The sequence below is a fragment of the Anticarsia gemmatalis genome, chromosome 13, assembly GCF_050436995.1.
Source record: "Anticarsia gemmatalis isolate Benzon Research Colony breed Stoneville strain chromosome 13, ilAntGemm2 primary, whole genome shotgun sequence".
NCBI classification, from domain to species: domain Eukaryota; kingdom Metazoa; phylum Arthropoda; class Insecta; order Lepidoptera; family Erebidae; genus Anticarsia; species Anticarsia gemmatalis.
The window spans coordinates 4,665,204-4,687,169 of NC_134757.1; the positions used below are offsets into that span (position 1 = coordinate 4,665,204).

The 21,966-nt window shown below is 37.0% G+C and overlaps 1 protein-coding gene across 2 annotated transcripts; it reads left to right on the top strand.

Moving 5' to 3' along the window:
- The first annotated feature begins 12,553 nt into the window (after nucleotides 1-12,553).
- xmas (RRM_XMAS2 and SAC3_GANP domain-containing protein xmas) lies at nucleotides 12,554-21,746 on the top strand. 2 transcript variants are annotated; one of them, XM_076121470.1, is made up of 10 exons: nucleotides 12,554-12,909; nucleotides 13,081-13,290; nucleotides 14,060-14,175; nucleotides 14,565-14,682; nucleotides 15,013-15,174; nucleotides 15,532-15,649; nucleotides 16,071-16,253; nucleotides 16,595-16,682; nucleotides 17,221-17,456; nucleotides 17,679-21,746. In XM_076121470.1, the coding sequence occupies exons 1-10, from the start codon at nucleotides 12,824-12,826 to the stop codon at nucleotides 21,675-21,677; spliced, it is 5,316 nt and encodes a 1,771-aa protein (XP_075977585.1). In that variant the 5' UTR covers nucleotides 12,554-12,823; the 3' UTR covers nucleotides 21,678-21,746. The 2 variants fall into 2 exon arrangements, with proteins under 2 accessions (XP_075977585.1, XP_075977586.1); XM_076121471.1 differs by lacking the exons at nucleotides 12,554-12,909; nucleotides 13,081-13,290 and adding an exon at nucleotides 13,613-13,744.
- The last annotated feature ends 220 nt before the right edge of the window (nucleotides 21,747-21,966 follow it).

Genomic DNA, 21,966 nt, shown 5'->3' on the forward strand with positions numbered 1-21,966 from the left:
GACGCGGACATGACCTGATTGAAAAAAAAAGCGCGGCAAAATCATGGCTGGCTGGGCGGGGCGCGGGGCGGGACAGGGCGTAGCGCCCTTGGCACCGCCCCTCTGAGTCACTGGCGGCGGGTGCGCCCGCGCAGCTCGCAACACAACCACGCCACTCGACACGAACAATCAGTTTGAAATATATAGATTAATATACACCTCTGCACTTGTTAACTTGTTATCTGAGTATGAAACACATGACGTTGGCAGTTTTTTTCAGAAGCAGTATAATATTTCTTTTTAGTTTCTTCCTACCGCAGCACATACTTTGTTGTAGCTTATCTTATAAAGTAAATAATTGCAGATATATAATTAACATATCTTATCATACGTTTGGAATTTTAATAATTACTGACTGTACTTAGTCTGATTCTTAAATCGGCTAATAAAAGTTATCAGTTCGATATCCTCATTTATTATCTTTTTAGTGCGTATTGTTTAGCATATGACTGACTCAAATATTCATACTATTAAGAAGACATATTGTTGCATTAGCAGTAATGTTTAAAACAATACTCACTGCCTGAAACGTTTTTCCTTTTCACCAAGATCAATAATAACAATTATTTTGACATTTTTTATTCTTTACGCGACAAAAACCGGTTGTAGATGACTATAGATCAATAGAAAATCTTAGCTCCTTCTTAGTGAAATTCTTATTATAACAAGGTATGTAGTTACGTGGGTGCAACTAACCAAAATATGCGACAAAGTGGACGTATCCAAATAAATAGTTTAGTGTACAATCAATACATGAATGTGAGTCATACCTGCCCACAAACCAGCCTTTACAGCATCCGTGTATCTACACTCTCTATACAAGACAATTATACACTTTACATCGATGCCTCAGTACGAAGATCTTCACATAAGTTGAAAGTAAAACGAGCAATGTATAACAAATGATGCGTAGAAAACTTAAGGTTAATGTTAAATGACCGCATGGTTAGAAATAGTCACGTAACTGCTACGAGAATTTCGAAGGAGGATCTAATGTTGACATTATAACCTTGTATAATGTTACACACATTGAGTTTTGTAACTAACTTGCCTAAAAGAACCTATTTACTTTCATTAGGATGTTATGAGATACGATTTTCGTTAAAGGCCTAAGTCGAGCTTTAAGTTCAACCTTTTCTTAGTAATTTTATTTCATGTATAACTCTCTTTTGTTTTAGTAGACAGTGGAAGACTTATATTCCCATTTTTTTCTTGGAATAAGGTTGGCTCGAAGAGAGAGACCTAGGTCTTTAGTCCACTACGCTGGCCAATTTCGAATTTGAATTATGGACAGCTAGCTCTGACTCTGCGTATATTCTATTCCTTCAAAAACTCTAAGTACTAACTCACAATAAAAAATAAGCATATTTTTTTCATTGGGTTTTCCTTTCCCGTAAGTGTAAGTGGTAATTTAATAGTATCTATCTTTATAAGGCATAGGCTTACATTATGTTTGCTTTTTAATATAGGTAAAATGTAACTGAGTTGAGGTAATGTGATTTGTGTGATAAGAAATAACACTTAAATGAATCCCAACCTGTAGAGTAAAGCAATATAGGTGTGGAGATTGACATAGGCCTTTTTTTGTACTTAAAAAAACATAATATTTATTACCAATATATATCATTACAAAACAAAAATATGAAAGCTATGCTAAAATTCAAGAAAAATATACACCAATATAAATCAAATTAATTGTTTGAAAACTGGACACAAAATACAGTCGCGTAGCACGTTGAACTCTTTTATTAGGAGCATTAGACATATTTATTTAGAACTATTTTTTCTTGTGAAAGGTTAAAGATAGTTGGTGTTTATCAAAGGAAATAAGTAATATTTTAAGCATTATCGGCCGAAGTACTAAATGGATTTTGATGTAATTTAGCGTGGAAATATTTGGGGGTTCAAACTAGCTAGCATTTTTTATCTGTGACTGGTTGATTTTATTTCTGAATTCATGATTGAATAGTAAACTTAGTTTGGTGTGGCAACAAGTTGCTGATAATAAATGTGGCGTAGTGTGAGTCCATGTGAGGTAACGAGGTAACCTTGACCTACGACAATACACAATAATTGTCATGGAAGATTACACCTCGCGTTATTTAATATAGAGCCATGTTACAAACATACATAGTTCGTTTTGTTAATATAGTTAGAACTACAGACTACCGCAAAACTTTCATCTCTTATTTCAATCTCTTAGCGGTTGATTTTGAAATATAAGTAGCCTATGTTTTATCTTCCAAGATTAGCTTTGTTTCTTGATAAATTCCGTCAAAATTGTTTCGGCAATTTAGCCGCAAATTCATAGGCAATGTTTAATTTTTGATATTAAAAATAAACAAAAGAATAATAAAAAATTGAGCTGGCATATGGACTTCAGACTTAGCATAATAATGAAGTAGACTTTGGCGTGTTGTCTTGGATTCTAACCCTTGTTCACATGCGTCACTTGCGTGGTTAGCTCGACCACATTATGGACAAAAAAAATACAGATATCATAGAGAAACATAGATTTTAAAAACTCCCTACCACAAGCGTTACCTACTACAAATAAAGTATGCAATGAATTGTGAAAGTGATTATTTTTTAGGTTTCTTAAAAATCGTGCTAAATATTTTTATAGAGATAGTAAGCCATTTTTGTTTATTTTTAACGTTATTTTCCTAATATTCTATCATTACCTATTTAGTTGCCTTGTTTGCTTCCAAATACCACGCAAATTATATCAATAATTGAGTTTGGTGTGAGTCATTAACCCTCTTATGCTAAACTGGTTTTCTGTTGCACAGCATTAGTCAAAAATAACCTTATTCTCTGGACCGATGAACTGCCGCGATCCTTGCCCCCACACTCATTGACTCATTTGAGGAAAATGCATCAACGCGACCTTGTCCACGACCCTTGTAAACCAACCTTCAACATAATATTGATATTGATACTCATTTTAGCGTCGGTCCCTTAGCAACAGAGTAAAGCAAGAGCGCTGAATCGTGGCACTTTCAAATCCGTCCTCCTCGGCGGCTCGGCGGCGGGCGTCCACAGTGAGTCACCCAGGTGAAGCCGGGTGATCTCGGGGAGGGCGCATGACGTCACCGCCCCTCTAACTGTTGTTCAATACCCAGCCCGCCACCGCTTCATTCCTTCCAAGAAATCACAAGTTTGTTTTTTATTTTCGTTTTCAAGTCGCGTTCTCTATTTGCCTTCGAGTGTTGTTTGTCAACTCAAACTCGATGAATATTTATAAGTTGCGAGACGTGATCCTTTAGAAAAATATTTGGTCCCCAATTGATTTAGATGCATAAAACCTGCGGCTAACTTTCTAATTCTAAAATGACTTTATTTTTCTTGGCCAGTGTAGTCGTAAATCCCTTGATGAATCCTACAACACATGCTGTCAAAGAACTTTCAATCTAATGTTTTGCATTGGTGAATGTAAAAATAATTTAAATGTTTTGTCAAAATGTAGCGTTGCGTGGATCCAACATTCGGCTGGGTGCGGGTGAACGACCGCCAAACCGCGCCAATCCGCCATGTTGGATTCGTCACGGAACGCGCGCATTATGTCTTCTGCGCAAACTCTAAACTGGCCATCATTCACTTCGATTTCCGAACAGCATCTCTCATGTGCACGAGTTGGTAGTTGTTACGTCATTATTACCATATTACACGTGCCAAATAAATATATTTAGAAGCAGCTATTTTCGATTATCCGCAGTAAATATAGCCATGCTTACGAATTAGTTAGAAATACACTTGAAGATATGCTTTCATCACGATTCGCAACATTGCTATACATCAAGATACACAATGTAACGAGATGCAATATTATGTGTGTTTGCTTTTATGTTATAGAATCTGTTACCTATATTTTAAATCTTTTCCTTCCATTATTTCTCTGAAATGATTGTCCGCAGAACATAATAAAACAGTGAATTTGATAAGGGTTCTCACAACAGTTCTTTAAACACAAATACAACCTCTTTCTATTTATACTTAACTTGTTTTAGAGGTGAGTCATTAGTATTGGAAATACGAAACCTTATTCAAAATAAATAAAAAGTTAGCACCTTTAAAAGGAAAATATGGTAAGGTCGTATTCGAGCTGAGTGCGGGGCACATGGCAACAGCTATCGAACGTTGATTTCTCTGCATGTAACGAGGCAAGACTTGCAGTCATTTTGGAAACCAGATCGCGGTTACTGCCACATTCTTATCGTTTTTATTTTTAATGACCGTTCAGAGCGCACAAAATTATCTTCTTAATTTTAAATATTATAACTTAAATTATTTTGTATAAGTGACAATAAAGTTTTTAATAATCATAAAAATACGGAGAAAAATAAAAAACACTCGTACTTTGTTATATATTGATTTAATCAAGAACAAGTAGAGCTGCAAATCACTCTGTGGTCTGTATACCACGTAATAATGTGTGTAGACATGTAGATGTATTGATTAAAGTATTTATGTGCTCATACGCTATGCAGACGAGTATTTATGACTTCTTTTCTTCGTAGCGCATTGTACTCATTTGTAACACTACCCATTATTCGATATTATTAGTTGGAGGTTTATTGCAGCTTGGATGATTCCTTTTATAAAAAACAAATTTGAACTCAAAAAAAAAGTTGGTGGCTTATTCGCGACTCTACCTTAGTTGAATTCTTCAAGACGCAACACACAAACAGTTTAAGTTTTCTTTGGTCTAGGTAAAATTGTAACACATAACAATACACAGAAGTGACGTTGAAATCTAGATTAACAACTAAATCCCTGAAGCATATAACAAATGAAATCCCGTAAGATGTATAGCATGTAGGTGACATTCCTCGCAAAGGAGAAACTAGTCGGGCAGCATTCAGGGCTCGCCCTTAACCGCCGCGGAGGCCGGGTACCGTTGCCGCCGTCGCGATGGCGAATACCAGCAGGGCTGGTAGACGCTCTAGTAACAACCTTCACCTAACAATTTACCAACATAACGTAGTCGATGGCAGCTTGGAAATAGAGAAGCCCATAGATAAAGTAGACACTACGCCCCTAAGCGATGTTCTAGTTTATCCTCGATGGGTTTGCTCTAACACGATTTGTCAAAACTAGTTAATTATATTAGCTAGTTAAATCAGACCGAAAAATACTGACAACTGGTCTAACCTTCGGTTACCGGAAGACTAAAATAGTTGACAAAATATTTTTAATCAAGGCCAAGTAAAAAATGTATTGTTCTATTTATGTCCCGGAATGTCTGTATGTACTACGTAGGTAGGTATGTTTTTATAGACTCTTGTTATGTATTTGTAACAGCAAAATTAATCATATATTTTTCAACCAAATTACTTTCATTCATCCTGAATTATGGCTAGGATTTTTTAAAGGTGGAACAAGAATTAAAATCATATTAACAATTTACGTTTGTTCATCTTCATCTGCTATTTAAATGTGGTAATATCAGCAATCACCAGCCGAGCCATAACATAGTAATTATAACATAAGAGCTTAAACTAGACTAAACTTACGTAGTTTTATATATCATTTTATATGGCTCTATATGGTATGGTTCCATAATCATTAAAATTACTGCCCTACGTGTAAAAAAACTAGGCCAAACTCCTTGAGCGTTTTAATTTCATAGAATTCATAAATAAGACAACAAAGAACTGTATAAATCCCGTCAGCCCTACAGGGCACGATTCACCCAATAGTATCAAGAATGGTATTGGTAGAGGTTGAGACACGATCTGTCCCATTGGTCGGCTCCAGACATCGGCTCGCGGCCCCAACAGACACTAGATTTACTGTCGCAAACAACACATTGTAGGGCCTGTAATATATTGATTTACTGATATGCAAGCCACTCAGAATTTATAATCATCATGATGTATTTATGAGGAAATAATTCAGCTCAATACATTGCGGGAACACTATCTTAACAAGGGTTTTAGTTGTCTTGATAATTCGCAAATTTATCGTTCTTGGCGAAGTAAATTTTACATTGCTATATCGAATCACAACAATCGGAGTGTTTAAGGCTTAGGCTAAAGAAAAGGTACGATACTGTTTTTATTTATAGTATAAACCTACTATACAATAACTAGTTAAGTCTAAAATATAAATTACTACTATTTAATCGTAGCGTAGTACAACATCGTCTTGTTCATCTTGTATAACTACAGTGCTACGAAAGCTCTACATGCCATAAAACAAGCACTCCATCATACGATACAGGATTAATTTAGATTCAATAAGTGTTCGATATAACAACTACTTGATATCGAGGAAGGAACGACCGGCCTTGAGGAATGCCGCCGCTGTAACATTGTAACAGCTCCTACCGCGCGATACTGAAATGCCATTGCTTTATATTAAAGTTCATACACCATTACGTATTGTTCAAACCACAATTTGTTATTCATTTTGTTAATAATTCAATGGATTGCAAATGAGTGCCTTGCAGGGTTGTGTCGGGTCTCATAGCATCCATACTTGCGGCTTAGTCCCGGTCTCACCGAGCGATATCATCCTATCACGAGTTTCATCTCACTCGACTCGATGCAACTGCTTCGACTCCGTATTAATTGGCTATTATAAACGAAGTAGGTAGTTTTTATGATTTTAATTAGAATCTAATTAATAGTGGTATTCATGTAAGAAAGATAGAATAAAGAATTTTCTTGCCCCTGCCTGGAACAATGTTTTACTTTTTACATGCTTCGATCATAAAGTTTTGAGCAGATTAGAATTAAATTTACATTTAAGTTATATCAAGTGCTAATTACGCTCAAAAATAAAAAAAATAAAACCCACGTATGCAGCCCAAATTATGTTTCCAAGTAGTGAGGATGTTATTATCGCGTGATTTCATTTAAGAAGGTTCGTAATGATGTGTGACATCATAATTCCAGGTACAATGACTTTTCACTGCAATGACTGATTCATGGAAGCGTAAAGTAGAATGGCCGTGTTTGTTCATGCAATCCCTAATTTTACTTAGCAACGTAAAACATGCCTATATACGGTTTTTTAGATCTTTCATAAGCACGATAGCACGGTTACTTAAAAACCTGTCGTTATTCAACATGACGTTATGTTATGTTTGTTCTTTTGTGTACAACATTTCTCGTTTCGACACCCGACATCCTTGAGGCTTCGCAAAAAATACTTCAAACGCCTTCAGTAAATCCGGTTATATCTAGATTTGTAGTAGCCCTAAGATTGAGTCACCTCGGCGTTAGTGGTCGTGGCGCGCTCGACCAGGCTCTAGCTATGATTCACAGGTTGCGTGATGTGCTCATTTCACTGTGATCCGTTCACAACGCCGCCGTTTATATTTCTGTATAATTCTCATTATGTACGCGAAGCACGCTGTTGTCCCACTGTTACATATGCCAATGTTATTTTCCTGCAGAGTGAAAGTAAATAATACAATAAATAATGATGAACAAATGAACAATAAGTATTTTTAAATACAGTCCCGCATTTTTTTCGTATTAGCAATGAATTAATTTGTTGCTTCAATGAAAAGACTCTAATGAATTTTTAATTCACTTTATTTCTGTTCTGTGCTAATATTGTTAAAACACACACAGTTTATGTTGAAATAAAGTCGGGTCATAAAACGAAATGAAAACTAAAGAAATAATTAAAAGCAGAGTGTAGAGCGTCAATGTCCCGCGCACGAAGCGTGACGAGTAGCCGCCGCGGCGACGCTACTTTATAATTTCAAATAATAATTATATTTCGAGGCATGCTCGCTAATTAGACTCAGAATAATTTCCCCTGTATTGCCGTTGCTACGTAAAATAGTGTACGTAAATCTTTCCAATGGCCAACGAATTGAAAAATATGGTTTTGGTACACCTCACAGAGAGTATAGGCCTGTCAAAACTAAATTGTTAAATTATTTCAAAATTTTTTTTGTTCACATAAATCTAGAGGTAACTTTTATACTAGGTGCCCACCAACTTTCTTTGGTTATCAGTTTTTTAGTTGCCATTATTTCGACTTTATTGTAGAGACGATGTATTTGTGCTTTTCGAATGCTCGATTGATAGGTGAACAACCAGTTCATCAAACAAAGGTGATGTTTATACCATGTTTCAATTACGATAGCAATCGGCTTCGCTATAACGGGAGAGATACAACTGTACCAGGTTGTCGTAAGCAGTTACTCCCAGGAGCCGCCCGTCCTAGCGCCGTTTACGGGTTTAATTAAATAAGTAGAGCATTGACAAGATAGGCATGCAACGAGGCAGCATGAGATCAAAGCGCGGTAATGTCCGCTTAGACGGTCGACCAGACACGAAGAGGTGGGTGCAGCGAGGAGTGAGCGGGAGGGGAATGTCGCGGAGTGCGCGGAGGAGGGGAGCGAAGGCTGTGTTACGTCATTCAGCCGCATCCGGGTTCGCGGCCGCCGCACGCGCCGCCGGCCGCCCGCTCCGTATTGTGCACAGCCTAGCCTGAAGCAGGTGAACCTCTCTCTGATATAAGCCTCTACCTTTCATCCCGTCTACAAACGTAGATGAGGTTTAAGTATCACACCGAGATCGTATCCAAGACAATTTGACAAGACTTAATGTTCAATATGTGGTGAACTCTACATAAAATATGTATTCTGCTCCTCTCTTGTTACTAACTAGGCAATTCATTAAAACCTGTTATTTAAAACATTTTTTGTACTTATATGATGAAATGTAAAGTGCCCGCACTTCTAAATAAGCTATATCTCGGATCATTATCTGCCCTGATTAGATAAGTTATCGAGAGTTTTGTTAAGATACGTTGCCCTAGATCTTGAATGAATACAATATGTAGGTTGATATGAAGTGATTTCAAGTACCTAATTACATTTATTTCTGTATTTGACCTTGCGAGATCAGTTCGTTTGAGCTGAACTTTACCTCTACCGTTACACAGTCTGAATACTGCAGTAAAGTAAGTTTATCCGTCGGACAGGTTTATCTTTGCTGTAGGATTTTATTCGTTGTTAATTTATTTTTACTTAAAGATACAGCGCTGATACATAGGGGTGTGATTTCAGTAATCTCCATTCAATTAAAAGATACACGCGGCAGATAATATACAGTTAAAGATAAAGTCATTCTGTGTCCTTTGGTCAGGGAAGCCTCGAGGTCATGACGTTGATGTAAGTACTTATCTCGTTTTCGAATGAAGTTTTCGTGAAAAAGTTTACCATAAAATATTCAGAAAGTAGTGTGGGTACAGTAAGTTTAGCTAAGTTGTGTGCGGGGCGGCGTGAGTGGCTGTGCGGGCGAGGCGGTGAGGCGGGCGCGGCGGGGGCGCAGCCCGCGTCTATCTGTTGCTAGGCGAAGCCGCCGCCCGCGCCTCGTACCGACCGTGGCAATCGGAAATTGTCTGAATTCTAGGCCAACACGACTATGAACATCGTTGTATTCCATCTCACTTGCTCAATTACAAGCCTTTTAGTACTCGATACATCCCTTTTTTATTTAATCCTATGATCGAATTACATACTTATATTACAGCAAAATGTTTTATTTAGTAACAATTACATTACTTATGGATTGAGTCTTAACCTAGCACGGGGATATTTTTTCTATGTGAAAGTTTCAAGTCCAATTCATGAGACTGCTAACGTTAAGACTCTACATAAAATTATATTACGCCCATTACCATTGCGTGAAGAAAGGTAACGACTCTGTAGACTGTCTTTGACTCCTTCAAGTATGTATGTATTTTTGTAAGCACAGCACAGGGAATAGCGTTAAATACGCACCGATCATCATACAATTTACCTATGACCTCTGTCATGTACAATGTACCATGCTAACAAAAAAGTTACCATGATCCAACTAATATATTTAATCATCAAACTGTCTTTCATTGAGTGTTCGCGAATGTTAATCTTTGAATTTGTTATTTTCTTTAGAGGAACAGGCTATGTATGCTAGAATTAATGATAACTCAGGTATAGACTTCGATATAAACAGAATAGTGACAGGGTGTTTTATCCAGTCTTAAGTAAGACTTGTTTGTATTTTTTTCCCAAATCCTGGGTTCAAAGTTCACTGGCATAGGCATACATAATAAGTAGGAACAAAAATATACATCTGTGTGGTCGTCCGTTTTAATTCTCGAGAAAAAGCTTTCATCAATATGGAATCCACGACACGCTTAAGTAGATATGTACAGCGCTGAATAATTGCTTTCGGAAGATAAATGAGAATTTTTACTCGACTTTAACATTCCGTCTCTACATTGTGCCAATTTTTTATGCGAAATGTTTAAAAATTAAAGACATCCGAGCGAGCTTTCACGTAGATAACGATACAGATCGTTTGCAACATTCCGTGTTTTATGTCCAGTGCTGTGAATGCTCGTCATTGGCATGAACTGGCACCAGTCCAAGCGTGGCTAGTGCATTTTTTTCGCTAACATCAAACCGGTTACCGAAAGTGTTGCGGGCGCATAACGGCATGGCGATGGCGGGCGAGAGGCGCGGGATCGGTCCGTGGGAAGAGCGAGTTCCGGCTGTGCCACTTGCGCCACGCCTTTCACCAAGCAAGGTCGCCGCGCGGCCGCGCCACTTTCTTTTATATAACCGCATGCGCCCGCCAACGGAATGTGACACCCGAATTTATAGCGGTGACGTCACACGCAGAGGTGATTCACCGCACTCCGCACCATCGAACCGCCTAAACGGCTTCTACTCCCATTATGGATTATCATATTTGTTTATATTGCCTGTTGACTATCGTTTAACCTACCGATATTGTCTTTTGAACAGCTTAATGTGCGATAGTGATGCCAGCCCAACCTCTATAGTTAACATAGTTATCCAGTCTCTGTATTTATTACTCTGTGTCTGCTGATGCGTCCACATGGACCTCGGAAAATCTGGTCCTGTCTGGTCTCGCACTATTTTCATGTCAAATCCATTAGTTTTTTTCAGTTGTTACTTCGTGAACGCATAAAAGACAGAAAGGCTTTCGCATTAAAAAAAAATCAGATTGGATATTCTATACTGTCGGTAATTAAAAGTGAAACATTTCTTAAATCAAGATCTTCTTTCATATAAAAAAAAAACTAAAATATTTAGCTTGGCGGAAACAACAAGCAGTCTAAAATCTAAGCTTTTCACTGTACCATAGAAAAAAATAATTGGACAGTCTATTTTAAACGACATATTGTAAAGACAATTATTCTATTCAGACCACGCTGAAACTTAATATAGGAATTGCTTTAAATTCTGAGTAAACTAATCATCATATGCCAGTACAGAGGTCGCAGAATCAAGAACAAATTCAAAAACGCAAAATGGCGCTGTTTAATAAGAAAGTGACAGGTACATCCGGCCACGTACCGGAACTATAGCGAGTGTTGCGCTACGGAATGCTGTTACATCATCTGCCATCACCGCACCGGCTGTTCTCATACAAATATGTGCATAATCCTTAAGTTCAGTCGACAAGAACACGATACTTGTTAGGAACTCTCATTCACAAAACTCGTTCTGTTCCTTTAATTTTAATGTTAATTTGACAAACCAGACTTCTAAACACATTGTAAGTTAGTGTTGCAATGCAGTCCACGTTTTGTCGTGAATAATGAGCTTTAGCCCTAACAGCTGTGTTAGTGCAATTACACACTTGTGTGTGACCACATAGACCTTAGTCAAATACAAGGAAACTTGTACGAAAAATACTACAACTATCACTAGGCGGGAGATTATTTTTTGTTTTTACATTCACTTGCTAAAAGACTCATTGTTTTTTAATGTTTTGAATAGATCATTTTATGATAGCTCTAAACAAGTTTAGTTTGACCAAATGCAAAAATACCCTAAATCTTATTATTCATGATGTTCGTGCTTTCGGACCCTAAGTATATCCTAGACTGTTATGATTCTGGCTATGGGATTAATAAATACAAGTAAAATTACTTTGCTCTGTTGTTCAAGTATTTAACTCCGACCGTTTACGTCTATCGCCGTTTTTATCGTGTGTTCTTTGAAAGAGGAGGGACCTTAAAAAAATTACAAGCTCAATCCTGTGTTATTTTTTTTTCTTTACTCGTTCTACTAATATGCATACACTAATGCACGTCTAACAACTACGCAGCTGAATAAGAGGGACACAAGTTAAACTAGCTTTAACGACGCAGAAAAAAACTAGTATAAGCTAAGAAATAACTTTCTAAATTTAGCCTGAACAGTTGCCTAAGTTTAGAAAGTTAATTTTCAGTTCAACCTGAAAATATTTTATTAATCAGCGTAGTTGATCCTAACGTCATCTACCGGTTCTATGAAAACCTAATGTTCTCAATGAATAATTTAAGCTGGTAATTTTATTATATACTCAACAGAAGTAAAGAATTGGATTTCTATATAAAAATAGAATAGTCAAAGCAAATAAAAATACATTATACACCAAATTGATGAATACTAAATTAAAATCCAACGACGCGAAACGAAACGACTCTACTGTAAACCATAGACTAGACACCAAACGATAACGGTCAATAGACTTGTCAAAGCTGTCATCAGCAAGTCAGTTGGTTATTGTTGTCAAACGATGAATTTTAGATTACTCTGAAAATCTTTAGATCTCACGGTTTATACAAAACGGATTTTAAATTCGTACATTTAAATTCTTATAAAGAAGTGTAAATTCAATCAATTATGTGAGTCGAATGTTGACGTAAGCGTACCTGTTGTTATGTGGAGGTGACCTCGTGTATTTGATATCTACGGTTTGTTTATGTCATTGTAATGGTGTTTAATTGAGATTTCCTGCAAGAAATAAACATGCAGGCGTCTCCAAGCCCTACAAGTCCTCGGAAGAAATTGAAAAGCCCACTTCAAGATGTCACCAATCCCAGGACATGTATCACGTAAGTTTATACATTTATAGACATAACATACCTCCTAGACAAAAATTGAACGCAATTTTGACGACATGATATTATAAAGCATATTGTCTTTACTATACATTCAATTCAAAAGCTGTTTATATGTCTGTAATGAATTGCAACTCATGATACACTAAGTGCATTTGTTTGTAGATGTTCAAACGTTCCTGAGAGTCTATTTGACCCTTCAGCAGCGAGGAAGCACTTCAGCAAGTTTGGGCGTGTGCAGAGAATCCGGCTATTTGCTAAGAAACAGATGTGTATTATTGAGTATGAACAACCAAGCTCAGCTGAAAGAGCTCTACTAAATGCTGGGGCTTATGATGGATTTATGTTTGATGTGACTCGCAGTAAGCCCAGGGTGTAAGTAATGCTGTACACCTATATCATTGCATACTTTTTCTGCAGTGAATGCAATTCTTATAACATTGATTAAATAAAGTGAAGTAATAATCTTTGTTAGGTATTACTTGATAAGTCACTTGTTATTATTTATAATTGTAAAGTTATGATTACTCTAAACTTTAGCTTCTGGTAGTTAGGTTTATAGCTAAAACCAATCTAACATTTCAAAATGTGTTCTGCATTTAAATGTTTTGCAATGACAACTATGGTATGGCATCTTTTTTAATGACAGGTAATTAAAGTATGACTACCCTCATCAACTTTTTATTAAGTGTTTCAAATACCCTTAATTTGTATAAAAAGCAGACATCTTAATTTGATTGATTGGTTAGATATTGAGGGAATTACACAAGTGCTTCAACTGAGAATATTATATATCATTCATTATGATGATGATAAGAAGGGTTATAATGTAAATATGATTTTACCTGTTCTATAACATAACATAGTTCATGCTTACATTTTGTAACCTTATAATTATAATATTTGAGTGATTAAAGTGATTAGGTGATTCTATTTGTGCCTGGCAAAGCTAGGAAATACATTTAAGGTGGACATCTTTCACATTAAAATTTGTCAACATTCATATTGAGTTAGTTTTGGTCATTCTTTTGATATGCTGATTATTACCTAAGACACATTTTTGTTGCTGAGTTTTTCATAAGTGTATATTATTAGGTTTCTGATCTGTGATATTACTAATTATTTATGACATTTTGGTATCTAGAAGGCGCCGTAGTAGCAAAAAAGAGGATGATCCTGACTGGGTGCCAGATTCTGATGTAGAAGAAGAGCTGTCAGCCATGGGAGGAACACCTACATATAGAGTTACACGTAAAAGTAGTAAGTGGGAGACAATCCATCTCTTTGGCATAGATAGATTGTGGTCTATGGGTCAGTCAGTTCACACGAGAGAAGATCCATTGGCCCTAGTTTATTTTGTATGGTCTTTGCATCAACACACCTTTGGTTAAATGTGCAAGGTAGAACATGTTAAAATCTATTCCTCTTCTATAATGTTACCTGACCGATAATAGGCGACGCATTTTGCATCAGATTTGAACAGACCCTACGACCTATGTCTACTGGTTTTATATTATTTCCCCACTCAAGTTTCCATACAGTGAATATTTTTGTAAATCTAGTTATAGAGATCTATTTCATAGCTTCGTTCAGCATTGTAATAAAATCAACTGAAATTTTATTAATAATAATGTTGTTTTTCTTTAAAGCCACTGATGTTGAACCCAAGCCAGTTGCTCAATCTCCTAGAATGAAGACATTGCAGAGGCCTGTCAAACAAGCTCCAGTGAGGAAGAAGATTCCAGTCAGAGAGAAGCTTCCTGTTATGTAAGTAGCCATTGTTTAAAGTTATATTAAAAATATAACACTTGTAATGAAATATAGACAGTGAAGATAATTATGTGACAACAAATACTCAGTTTTTAAACCATTAAAACCATTTATATTACATGAAGTACAGAACTTAGTAACTAGTTAGTACATTTATATGCAAGATTTTTAGTTTTGTTACTGTTTAACATCAATGATTCAATGATTGTTTATAAGATTGGTCTCTTAAGTGTACATTGCAGTTTCTACCGTAATTAAAGTACAAAAGTGATTGTAAAGTCAATTCTGTTAATTTGGACAGCATAATAACATGTGTATCTTCTTCAGTGTGCAACCAGCAAAGCCAATAAGTGTGGAGCCGCCAGTAGCCGTGACAACAGCACAAACTACCCTCAGTACTGCTGAAGCTGCGGCAGAATTGTGCCAACTTCGACTTAAGATATCACTCACTCCTGATGAACAATGGAGAGTTCTCGATGCTAGAGACAGGTAAAGACTTTGTCACTACTACTATTCGTTTTGTGTCTAAAAAATCTTCATTCATTTGCTAAACCAGGGGCTCCCAACCTTTTCTTAGTCCGGGACCACTTTTTTATTATGCTTGTTAGCAGGGACCACTTGTAAGTATATTAAAAATAAACTGTAATAATCATCCTGAAAATACAACATTTTAAAATCATTCGCGGACCATATTTTTACTTCCGCGGACCACTGGTTGGGAACCACTGTGCTAAACAAAATGTTAAACACTGGCCACTAGTACTGAAAATTATTTTACTAATAGTTGTGTACTGTTTATTTACTACTTTTTACTACATTTTATTTTGAATTATGTTACCTTTCTAGGATTCTGAGGAGTTGGGGTGGTGCCGGGTCGCGTATCAAAGTGGGCGGCGCTACGATTGGTACCTGTCAGGACATGTGCCCGGAAAAAGAGCTTTTGCAAAGACAATCTGAACATCAGGTACAGACATTATTCATATGAGTTTACTGATTGTTATCTATGTCTTAGTTGTTTGGTAGGCGATTGTTGGGAAAATAGTCTAAGCTATCTAATTTGGTTACTAGTCTTACTAAGCCACATCTGTTAGGTATTACTGTCTAAACCTATATTTCATTACCTTATGGCCTTAAAAATATATTATGTTCCAATTTATTAACACCATTATCATATGGGTATCACGTATCTCATTTGACAACTAAAGTACGTCGAATTGATGGCCACTATTCAGTACATTGATGCTTTGAAGTAAGGTGCTTATCCCTATAATCTAAGGGAGAAAACAATGAACAGCACTAAAGCTACTAGCTTTCAAATAATTGTCAATTGAGACATGTGATAGATCCTATGAGTTATATAATAATAAGTTGTATGTATATCGCAGGTGATGACTCTAGAGACGGTGTTGGAGTCAGACGGGGAGCTGGAGGCGTGGCGCGCGGTGAAGCAGTACAGCCGCAGCTCGGCCGACCAGGAGATACCCATGTGCTACGAGCTGCGACCCGCGCGCGTGCTCCTGCGCACCTGCGCTTATCTACTGCATGAGATCGCCGATACCAAGCGACAGGTCAGTCTAAATACTCATTTATTTATTTATTTTAAAGTAACATAACAGGTACAATATACATAATAATATAAATTAAATAAATCTAAACTTATATAAAACTTAAACTCATGAGAGATAAGGGCTAGCCTTTGGTTAAGTGTTGAGTAACCATCAAACCGATAATTCGGAATAGGTTTAATTTCGGTTAAGTAAATCAACTACAACATTTGAATCAGATGGCATGGTTTGATTTAATGTAAATCTGATGTCATGTATTACAGAAGGAGTATTTAATTATACCATTAATAATTATTATTAAAGTTAGTGTTGACAAATATAGATTATGTTTTTGTTTGTCCCAGGTTTCGTTGGCGGACTGGTTTCATTTCATGTGGGATCGATTCCGTGGTATCCGCAAGGACATAACACAGCAGGCTCTGTGTTGCGCAGGTAAATTTATACTGAAATACTTGTTAATGATATGCTCAATATTACCGTAAGCTTTGTGAGAATATAAAAATAGTAATATAAATTTAACCCATTAATGTCCGACTACTAGCCAAGGAATAAGTAAGTCTTCTTCGTTAATGAGGAACGTGCTTAGACCTTGAGTGAGTCCACCACGCTGGCCAAATGCGTGTTAGGGACTTTGCATACCTTTAAGAACCGTTAAAGAACTCTTAGGCACGCAAGGTTGCATCACGATGTTTTCGTTCACCGTTTGCAAAGGCGATAATTCTTACTAACTAGCTCACCCGCGCAACTTCGCTTGCAACATAAGAGAGAATGCGTCAAAATTTTCCCCGTCTTTGTAATTTTTTTTCTCGTACTCTGCTCCTATTGGGCGTAGCATGATGATATATAACCTATAGCCTTCCTCGATAAAAGGGCTATCTAACAGTGAAAGAATTTTTTACTTCGGTCCAGTAGTTCCAGCGAGAGATTAGCGCAGCTAGCTGAATTATATTAAAATTGTACATCTTTGTAGATTCGATCCGCCTGGTAGAGATGTGCGCTCGTTTCCACGCGCACTGCGCGGCGCGGCTGGCGGACCTGGAGCACACGCAGTTCGACCAGCGCCTCAACACCGACAACCTCACCAAGTGCCTGCAGACGCTCAAGCACATGTACGCCGACGTCGCGCCGCAACACAAGCCCAACGAGGCGGAGTTCCGCGGATATGTGGCGCTACTCAACCTCGGTGATGCTAACTTTTGGTGGGAGGTTAGTAGTATTTATATTCTTTTTTCGTGCACTTATAGAGAGAAAACTAAATTTTTACCATAATATTTATTGGGGACTATTATAAATGGGTAAATGAATCGGTAATCAAGATATGGGGATATCCAGTATTCACATTACTAGTCAACTATGTTGAATTTGTCTGTCTTTAGAATTGAACTAAGATTGACAAATAAATGTTAAACTATTAATCATTATCTACAGATCAAGCAGTTGCCGGAAGCGATTCAGAAGTCAGAACCCATTACTTTCGCTATCAAAATGTTCAACGCTATAGACAACAACAACTACGTGAGGTTCTTCCGGCTGGTAAAGAATGAAGCGACGTACCTTCAAGCTTGTATACTGTTACGTTACTTCAACGACGTCCGCGCACGGGCATTAGCAAGAATCGTGAAGGCTTACGCTCCTAGAGGAGGGTCCCGTTACCCTGTCGAAGACATGATGAGGACACTGGCCTTCGAATCTATAGAAAACCTTAACGCCTTCATCAATCACTACGGTCTACGATTTGCTAGAACTGATGACTCAGAGCTATCTGTTATTCTAGACAGAAACCAGTTTATAGAAGACAGTGATCCCTACCCTATTGCCAGATCTATCAAACTGATCGAGTCTAAGAGGAACTGTACAGTCGGCGAAATAATAGCTGGAGGGAACCTCCCGGATAAAGAATACACTCAGCATGTTTTGTACACGAGTTTCACCCCCGATGGAAGGTTAAAGGAAACTGCGCTAGCCGCAGAAGATCAGGGCTATAATACCATCAACGATAGTAATAAAGACATCAAAGCTTTAAAAACGGAAATTCAAAGAGTGTCTCAGGGCGTCAGAATCACTGCTCCAGAAAGGGTTGCAGATACCAGAGTAAATAGTTTTGTGAAACCTGATCCTAAAACACTGAGCCCAAAACAAGTGCACAAATTTGCTGTTCCTGCTAACCCGCCTTCAGAGCCGAAATTATTTTTATTCAAACCTGCGATTCCTGTGGCCTCCACTGATATCATCAAGAATTCTCCAGAAAAAATATTTAGTTCAGACCAAAACTTATTTTCTTTTTCTAAACCACAAGAAACAATAAGCACAAACAGTATATTTGCGGGGAAAGAAACAGTAAAAAGTCTCTTTGACTCTAAACCAGTGACTAAATCAAATAATATTTTCTCCAAGCCTAGCAATGATATTGGTCAAAACTCACAATCTGTATTTGGGGGCACAAAGTCTGATGAAAATATATTTACGAAACCGGCAGAGACTAAACCCGTGTTTGGACAAACGTTTGAAAATAAATCTTCAAGTCTGTTCGCCGGCGTAAGTAAAAATCTATTTCCAGCGAACGATAAGAATAGCACTGACACTCCATTTGGCAATAAAAACATTTTTGCAGTAAAAAGTAATGAAAACACGGACAGTCAACCTGTATTTGGTAATAAAAATATATTTGCAGCACCAGAAAATAAAACTGCCGAGAAACAAACAATCTTTGGTGGAACCAATAAAATATTCTCCGCCAAAAATGATCTGTTTGCCAAACCTGACAGCTCAGACAAATCTAATCAAGGAAACAATATATTTGGGAAGCCTACTGAAGCCGTAGACGAAGCAACACGGCCATCAAATATTTTTGGTTCTTTTGCAAAATCTTCAGATAGCACCAACTTGTTTGCAAAACCTACAAATACTGAGGGTCATAATAAACCCATATTTTCCAATGGTGAAGCAACTAACAAAGTTTCGCCGGGAAGTTTATTCAAAAGCGTCTTGAACCCTCCTAATGGCTCTGACACTAAAAATTATTCAATATTTCAATCTAAAAATAAAGCTCAAACAGTGGCTGATAATATATTAAATTCAATAACACCAGCTCCTCCATCTGTTTATGAATTTAATCAAAATGAAAATGAGGAGCAAGCACAAGATATTGCACGCCAACAGCGAGAGGAACAGGAAAAAATTAAGGAAGAACAAAGAAGACTGCAAGAAAAATTAAAAAGAGAAGAAGAGTTGAGAAAATTAGAACTACAAAGACAGGAAGAAGAAAGACGCAGAGAAGAAGAAAGGCGAAGAGAAGAAGCACGTAGGAAGCAAGAAGAACTCAGATTAATGGAAGAAAGACGTAAAATGGAGGAGCAAAGAAAACAAGAGGAATTAAAGAGAAAACAAGAAGAAGAAAAGAAAGCTGAGTTACGACGACAGTTGGAAGAAGAAAGGAAATTCAAAGAGAAGGTTGATAAAGAATCAGTAGAGCTTGTCGAAGAACTCGTCGACGAGGTGAAAGAAGAAACTGTTAGAAGCATTGTTAAAGAAGAGTTAGATAAACTAAACAGCTTGATGCAGTTTGCTGGCCAAGTAACTGATGAAATTATTTCTAATTTGTGCAGAGAGATATGTGAGTCAGAGATGAAAGCTGAAGAGTTTTTGACTCTGAAAATTATGCGCAAATGGTTTAATGTGTGGAAAAAACAGTACGCGAGGAACATTAAAAGAAGAAACATTTTGGACGATACGCCAGTTTGGCTCACACAGAACACACCTTCTGAGGAAGCAGCTCTTTTGAGGCGGATTGTTGAAAATGCCGCGCTCAGAAACATGAACGCCATTCATAGAGGTTACAGATTTACAGGTGAATTAAAACATTTCCCTACGCCCGAGCCTCTAAACATAATGGAAGTCATCAGATCTCCTCTTTTAAAACGCATGAAACAAATACATTATCCATATGATAAATGTTTCTTCTGGAAGATTACGTTGGTTTCGCCCGGTGCAACAAAATGGCTACACCGTAAAATAAATGTTGAGAAATGGTTGTTGGACGTGTTTAGCGACAAGAAAAAACATGAAGTATCTGATACTCTTATCCATGTCGGTAAACAATCTTGGAATCATTTGATGGACTTTGCTATATCTGTCAGTCTAACAAGTCGAGATGAAGGTTCTAATTGTAGTGAAGCTGTAGATGGTGCTAACGCCTTTCTAATTTATGCCACGGAACATGATGTCGATATAATGGATGTAGTGGAACAAACAATGAAGTACAAATATCCTTATCAAATTATTCCAGTTGCAATTATTGTTCCGACAATGGAAAGTGATTTGTTTCTTTCAAATTTAGAAGCTTGCTTAACTGGTCTTGTAAAGAACAACGTTATATCGGCGTACAGGATTTTTGTAGTAAGTTCCAAGACTGTATTTGAATCTTTAAATATGACCACCAAGACTGCTATGAAATGGTTGGCGAAAAATTATCCACCGATCCCGCCATTGGAAATAGATTACTTAAAATCAATTTGCCAAAGGTACCTTGGCAATGAAATTTGGTGCAGGCTGAAATTAGAGACCGATGGCCGGATAAAAATGATTGTCAAAGATTTATACAAACTGGTCAAATGTTATAATACAGCAGTGGATAAATTAACCGACGTGATAACAAATGAAGATCTATTTAATTACTCATCATTTCCATTAGAATTTCAAACATATTTAGATCACGCATCTCTATATCCCAAGCCATTTGAATTTATACCGAGCAGCGCAAGAACTTCTGATAATGTGTTGGCGATAAAAAGGATTATGAACCAGTTAAAGTTGCCAAATCCATCATCAGATTTTAACCCCAGTAATGCAATAAGCATGCAACAACAAATAACTGGCTATTGCAGTCAAATAGGGTGGTTTGAGAAGCCAGAGGAGGTGGTATGCAAGGTTGTTGCTGTTCTACCTAATGAACTGTCAAATATCACTATGCCATGTGAAGATTTCAGACAGTACTATGCTCAATATAATCTACTAGACTTCATGAATATAGTAGTATATGAAAAAATAAATAGTTTAAAGAATTTTGAAAACCGGTTTGCTGTATATAGTAAATCTGTTTTAGAAGATTACCGCAGTGCTCTATGGTTACACGATATAAGTGTAGTTAATGAGTTGAAACATAAAGCTTCAGAATGTGAAGATAGGTTAGAATTCTTCTTGGAAGCTAAACGCAGAAAGATTGCCATGAATTCATTAGAATGCTTGATGTTGGAGGACAAAGATAGAACTTTAGTTGATGAACAGATTAAAGTGAAAGATGAAAACATCTCTAGATATAATAATTGTGCAGAAGCTATGAACCAGCTCGAGCAACTATTAGAGCAGGAAAAAATGAAATCATTGCAATTCGATAATTTATTGAGAGCTGCATTGGGTGATCTTGAGTGATTTAATTATATTTTTGTATGAATTAACATTCACATTGTTGTAAAATTTAATAAAATGATTGATTTTGCACCTCTTGTTTTCAATACATACATATATTACCAAATTCCTTAATATTTGTGGATCCACATTTGTTAATAGTTTTATTGATGTGGACGGACTACTGTCATGTTAAAGACGCAATAACCCCATAATATTATAAGCAATGTCACCTGCAGGCTGCAGTGGTCAACTGAGATAGGCAATGTGTAGTGTATGACAACCATTAACCAATAAATAAATATAATTGGAC

Coding starts and splice junctions, on each gene's coding strand:
- xmas (XM_076121470.1), top strand. CDS start 12,824: ATGCAGGCGTCTCCAAGCCCTACAAGTCCTCGGAAGAAATTGAAAAGC. Junction 14,176..14,564: donor TAGAGTTACACGTAAAAGTA/GTAAGTGGGAGA, acceptor TTTTCTTTAAAG/CCACTGATGTTGAACCCAAG. Junction 15,175..15,531: donor GTTCTCGATGCTAGAGACAG/GTAAAGACTTTG, acceptor TTACCTTTCTAG/GATTCTGAGGAGTTGGGGTG.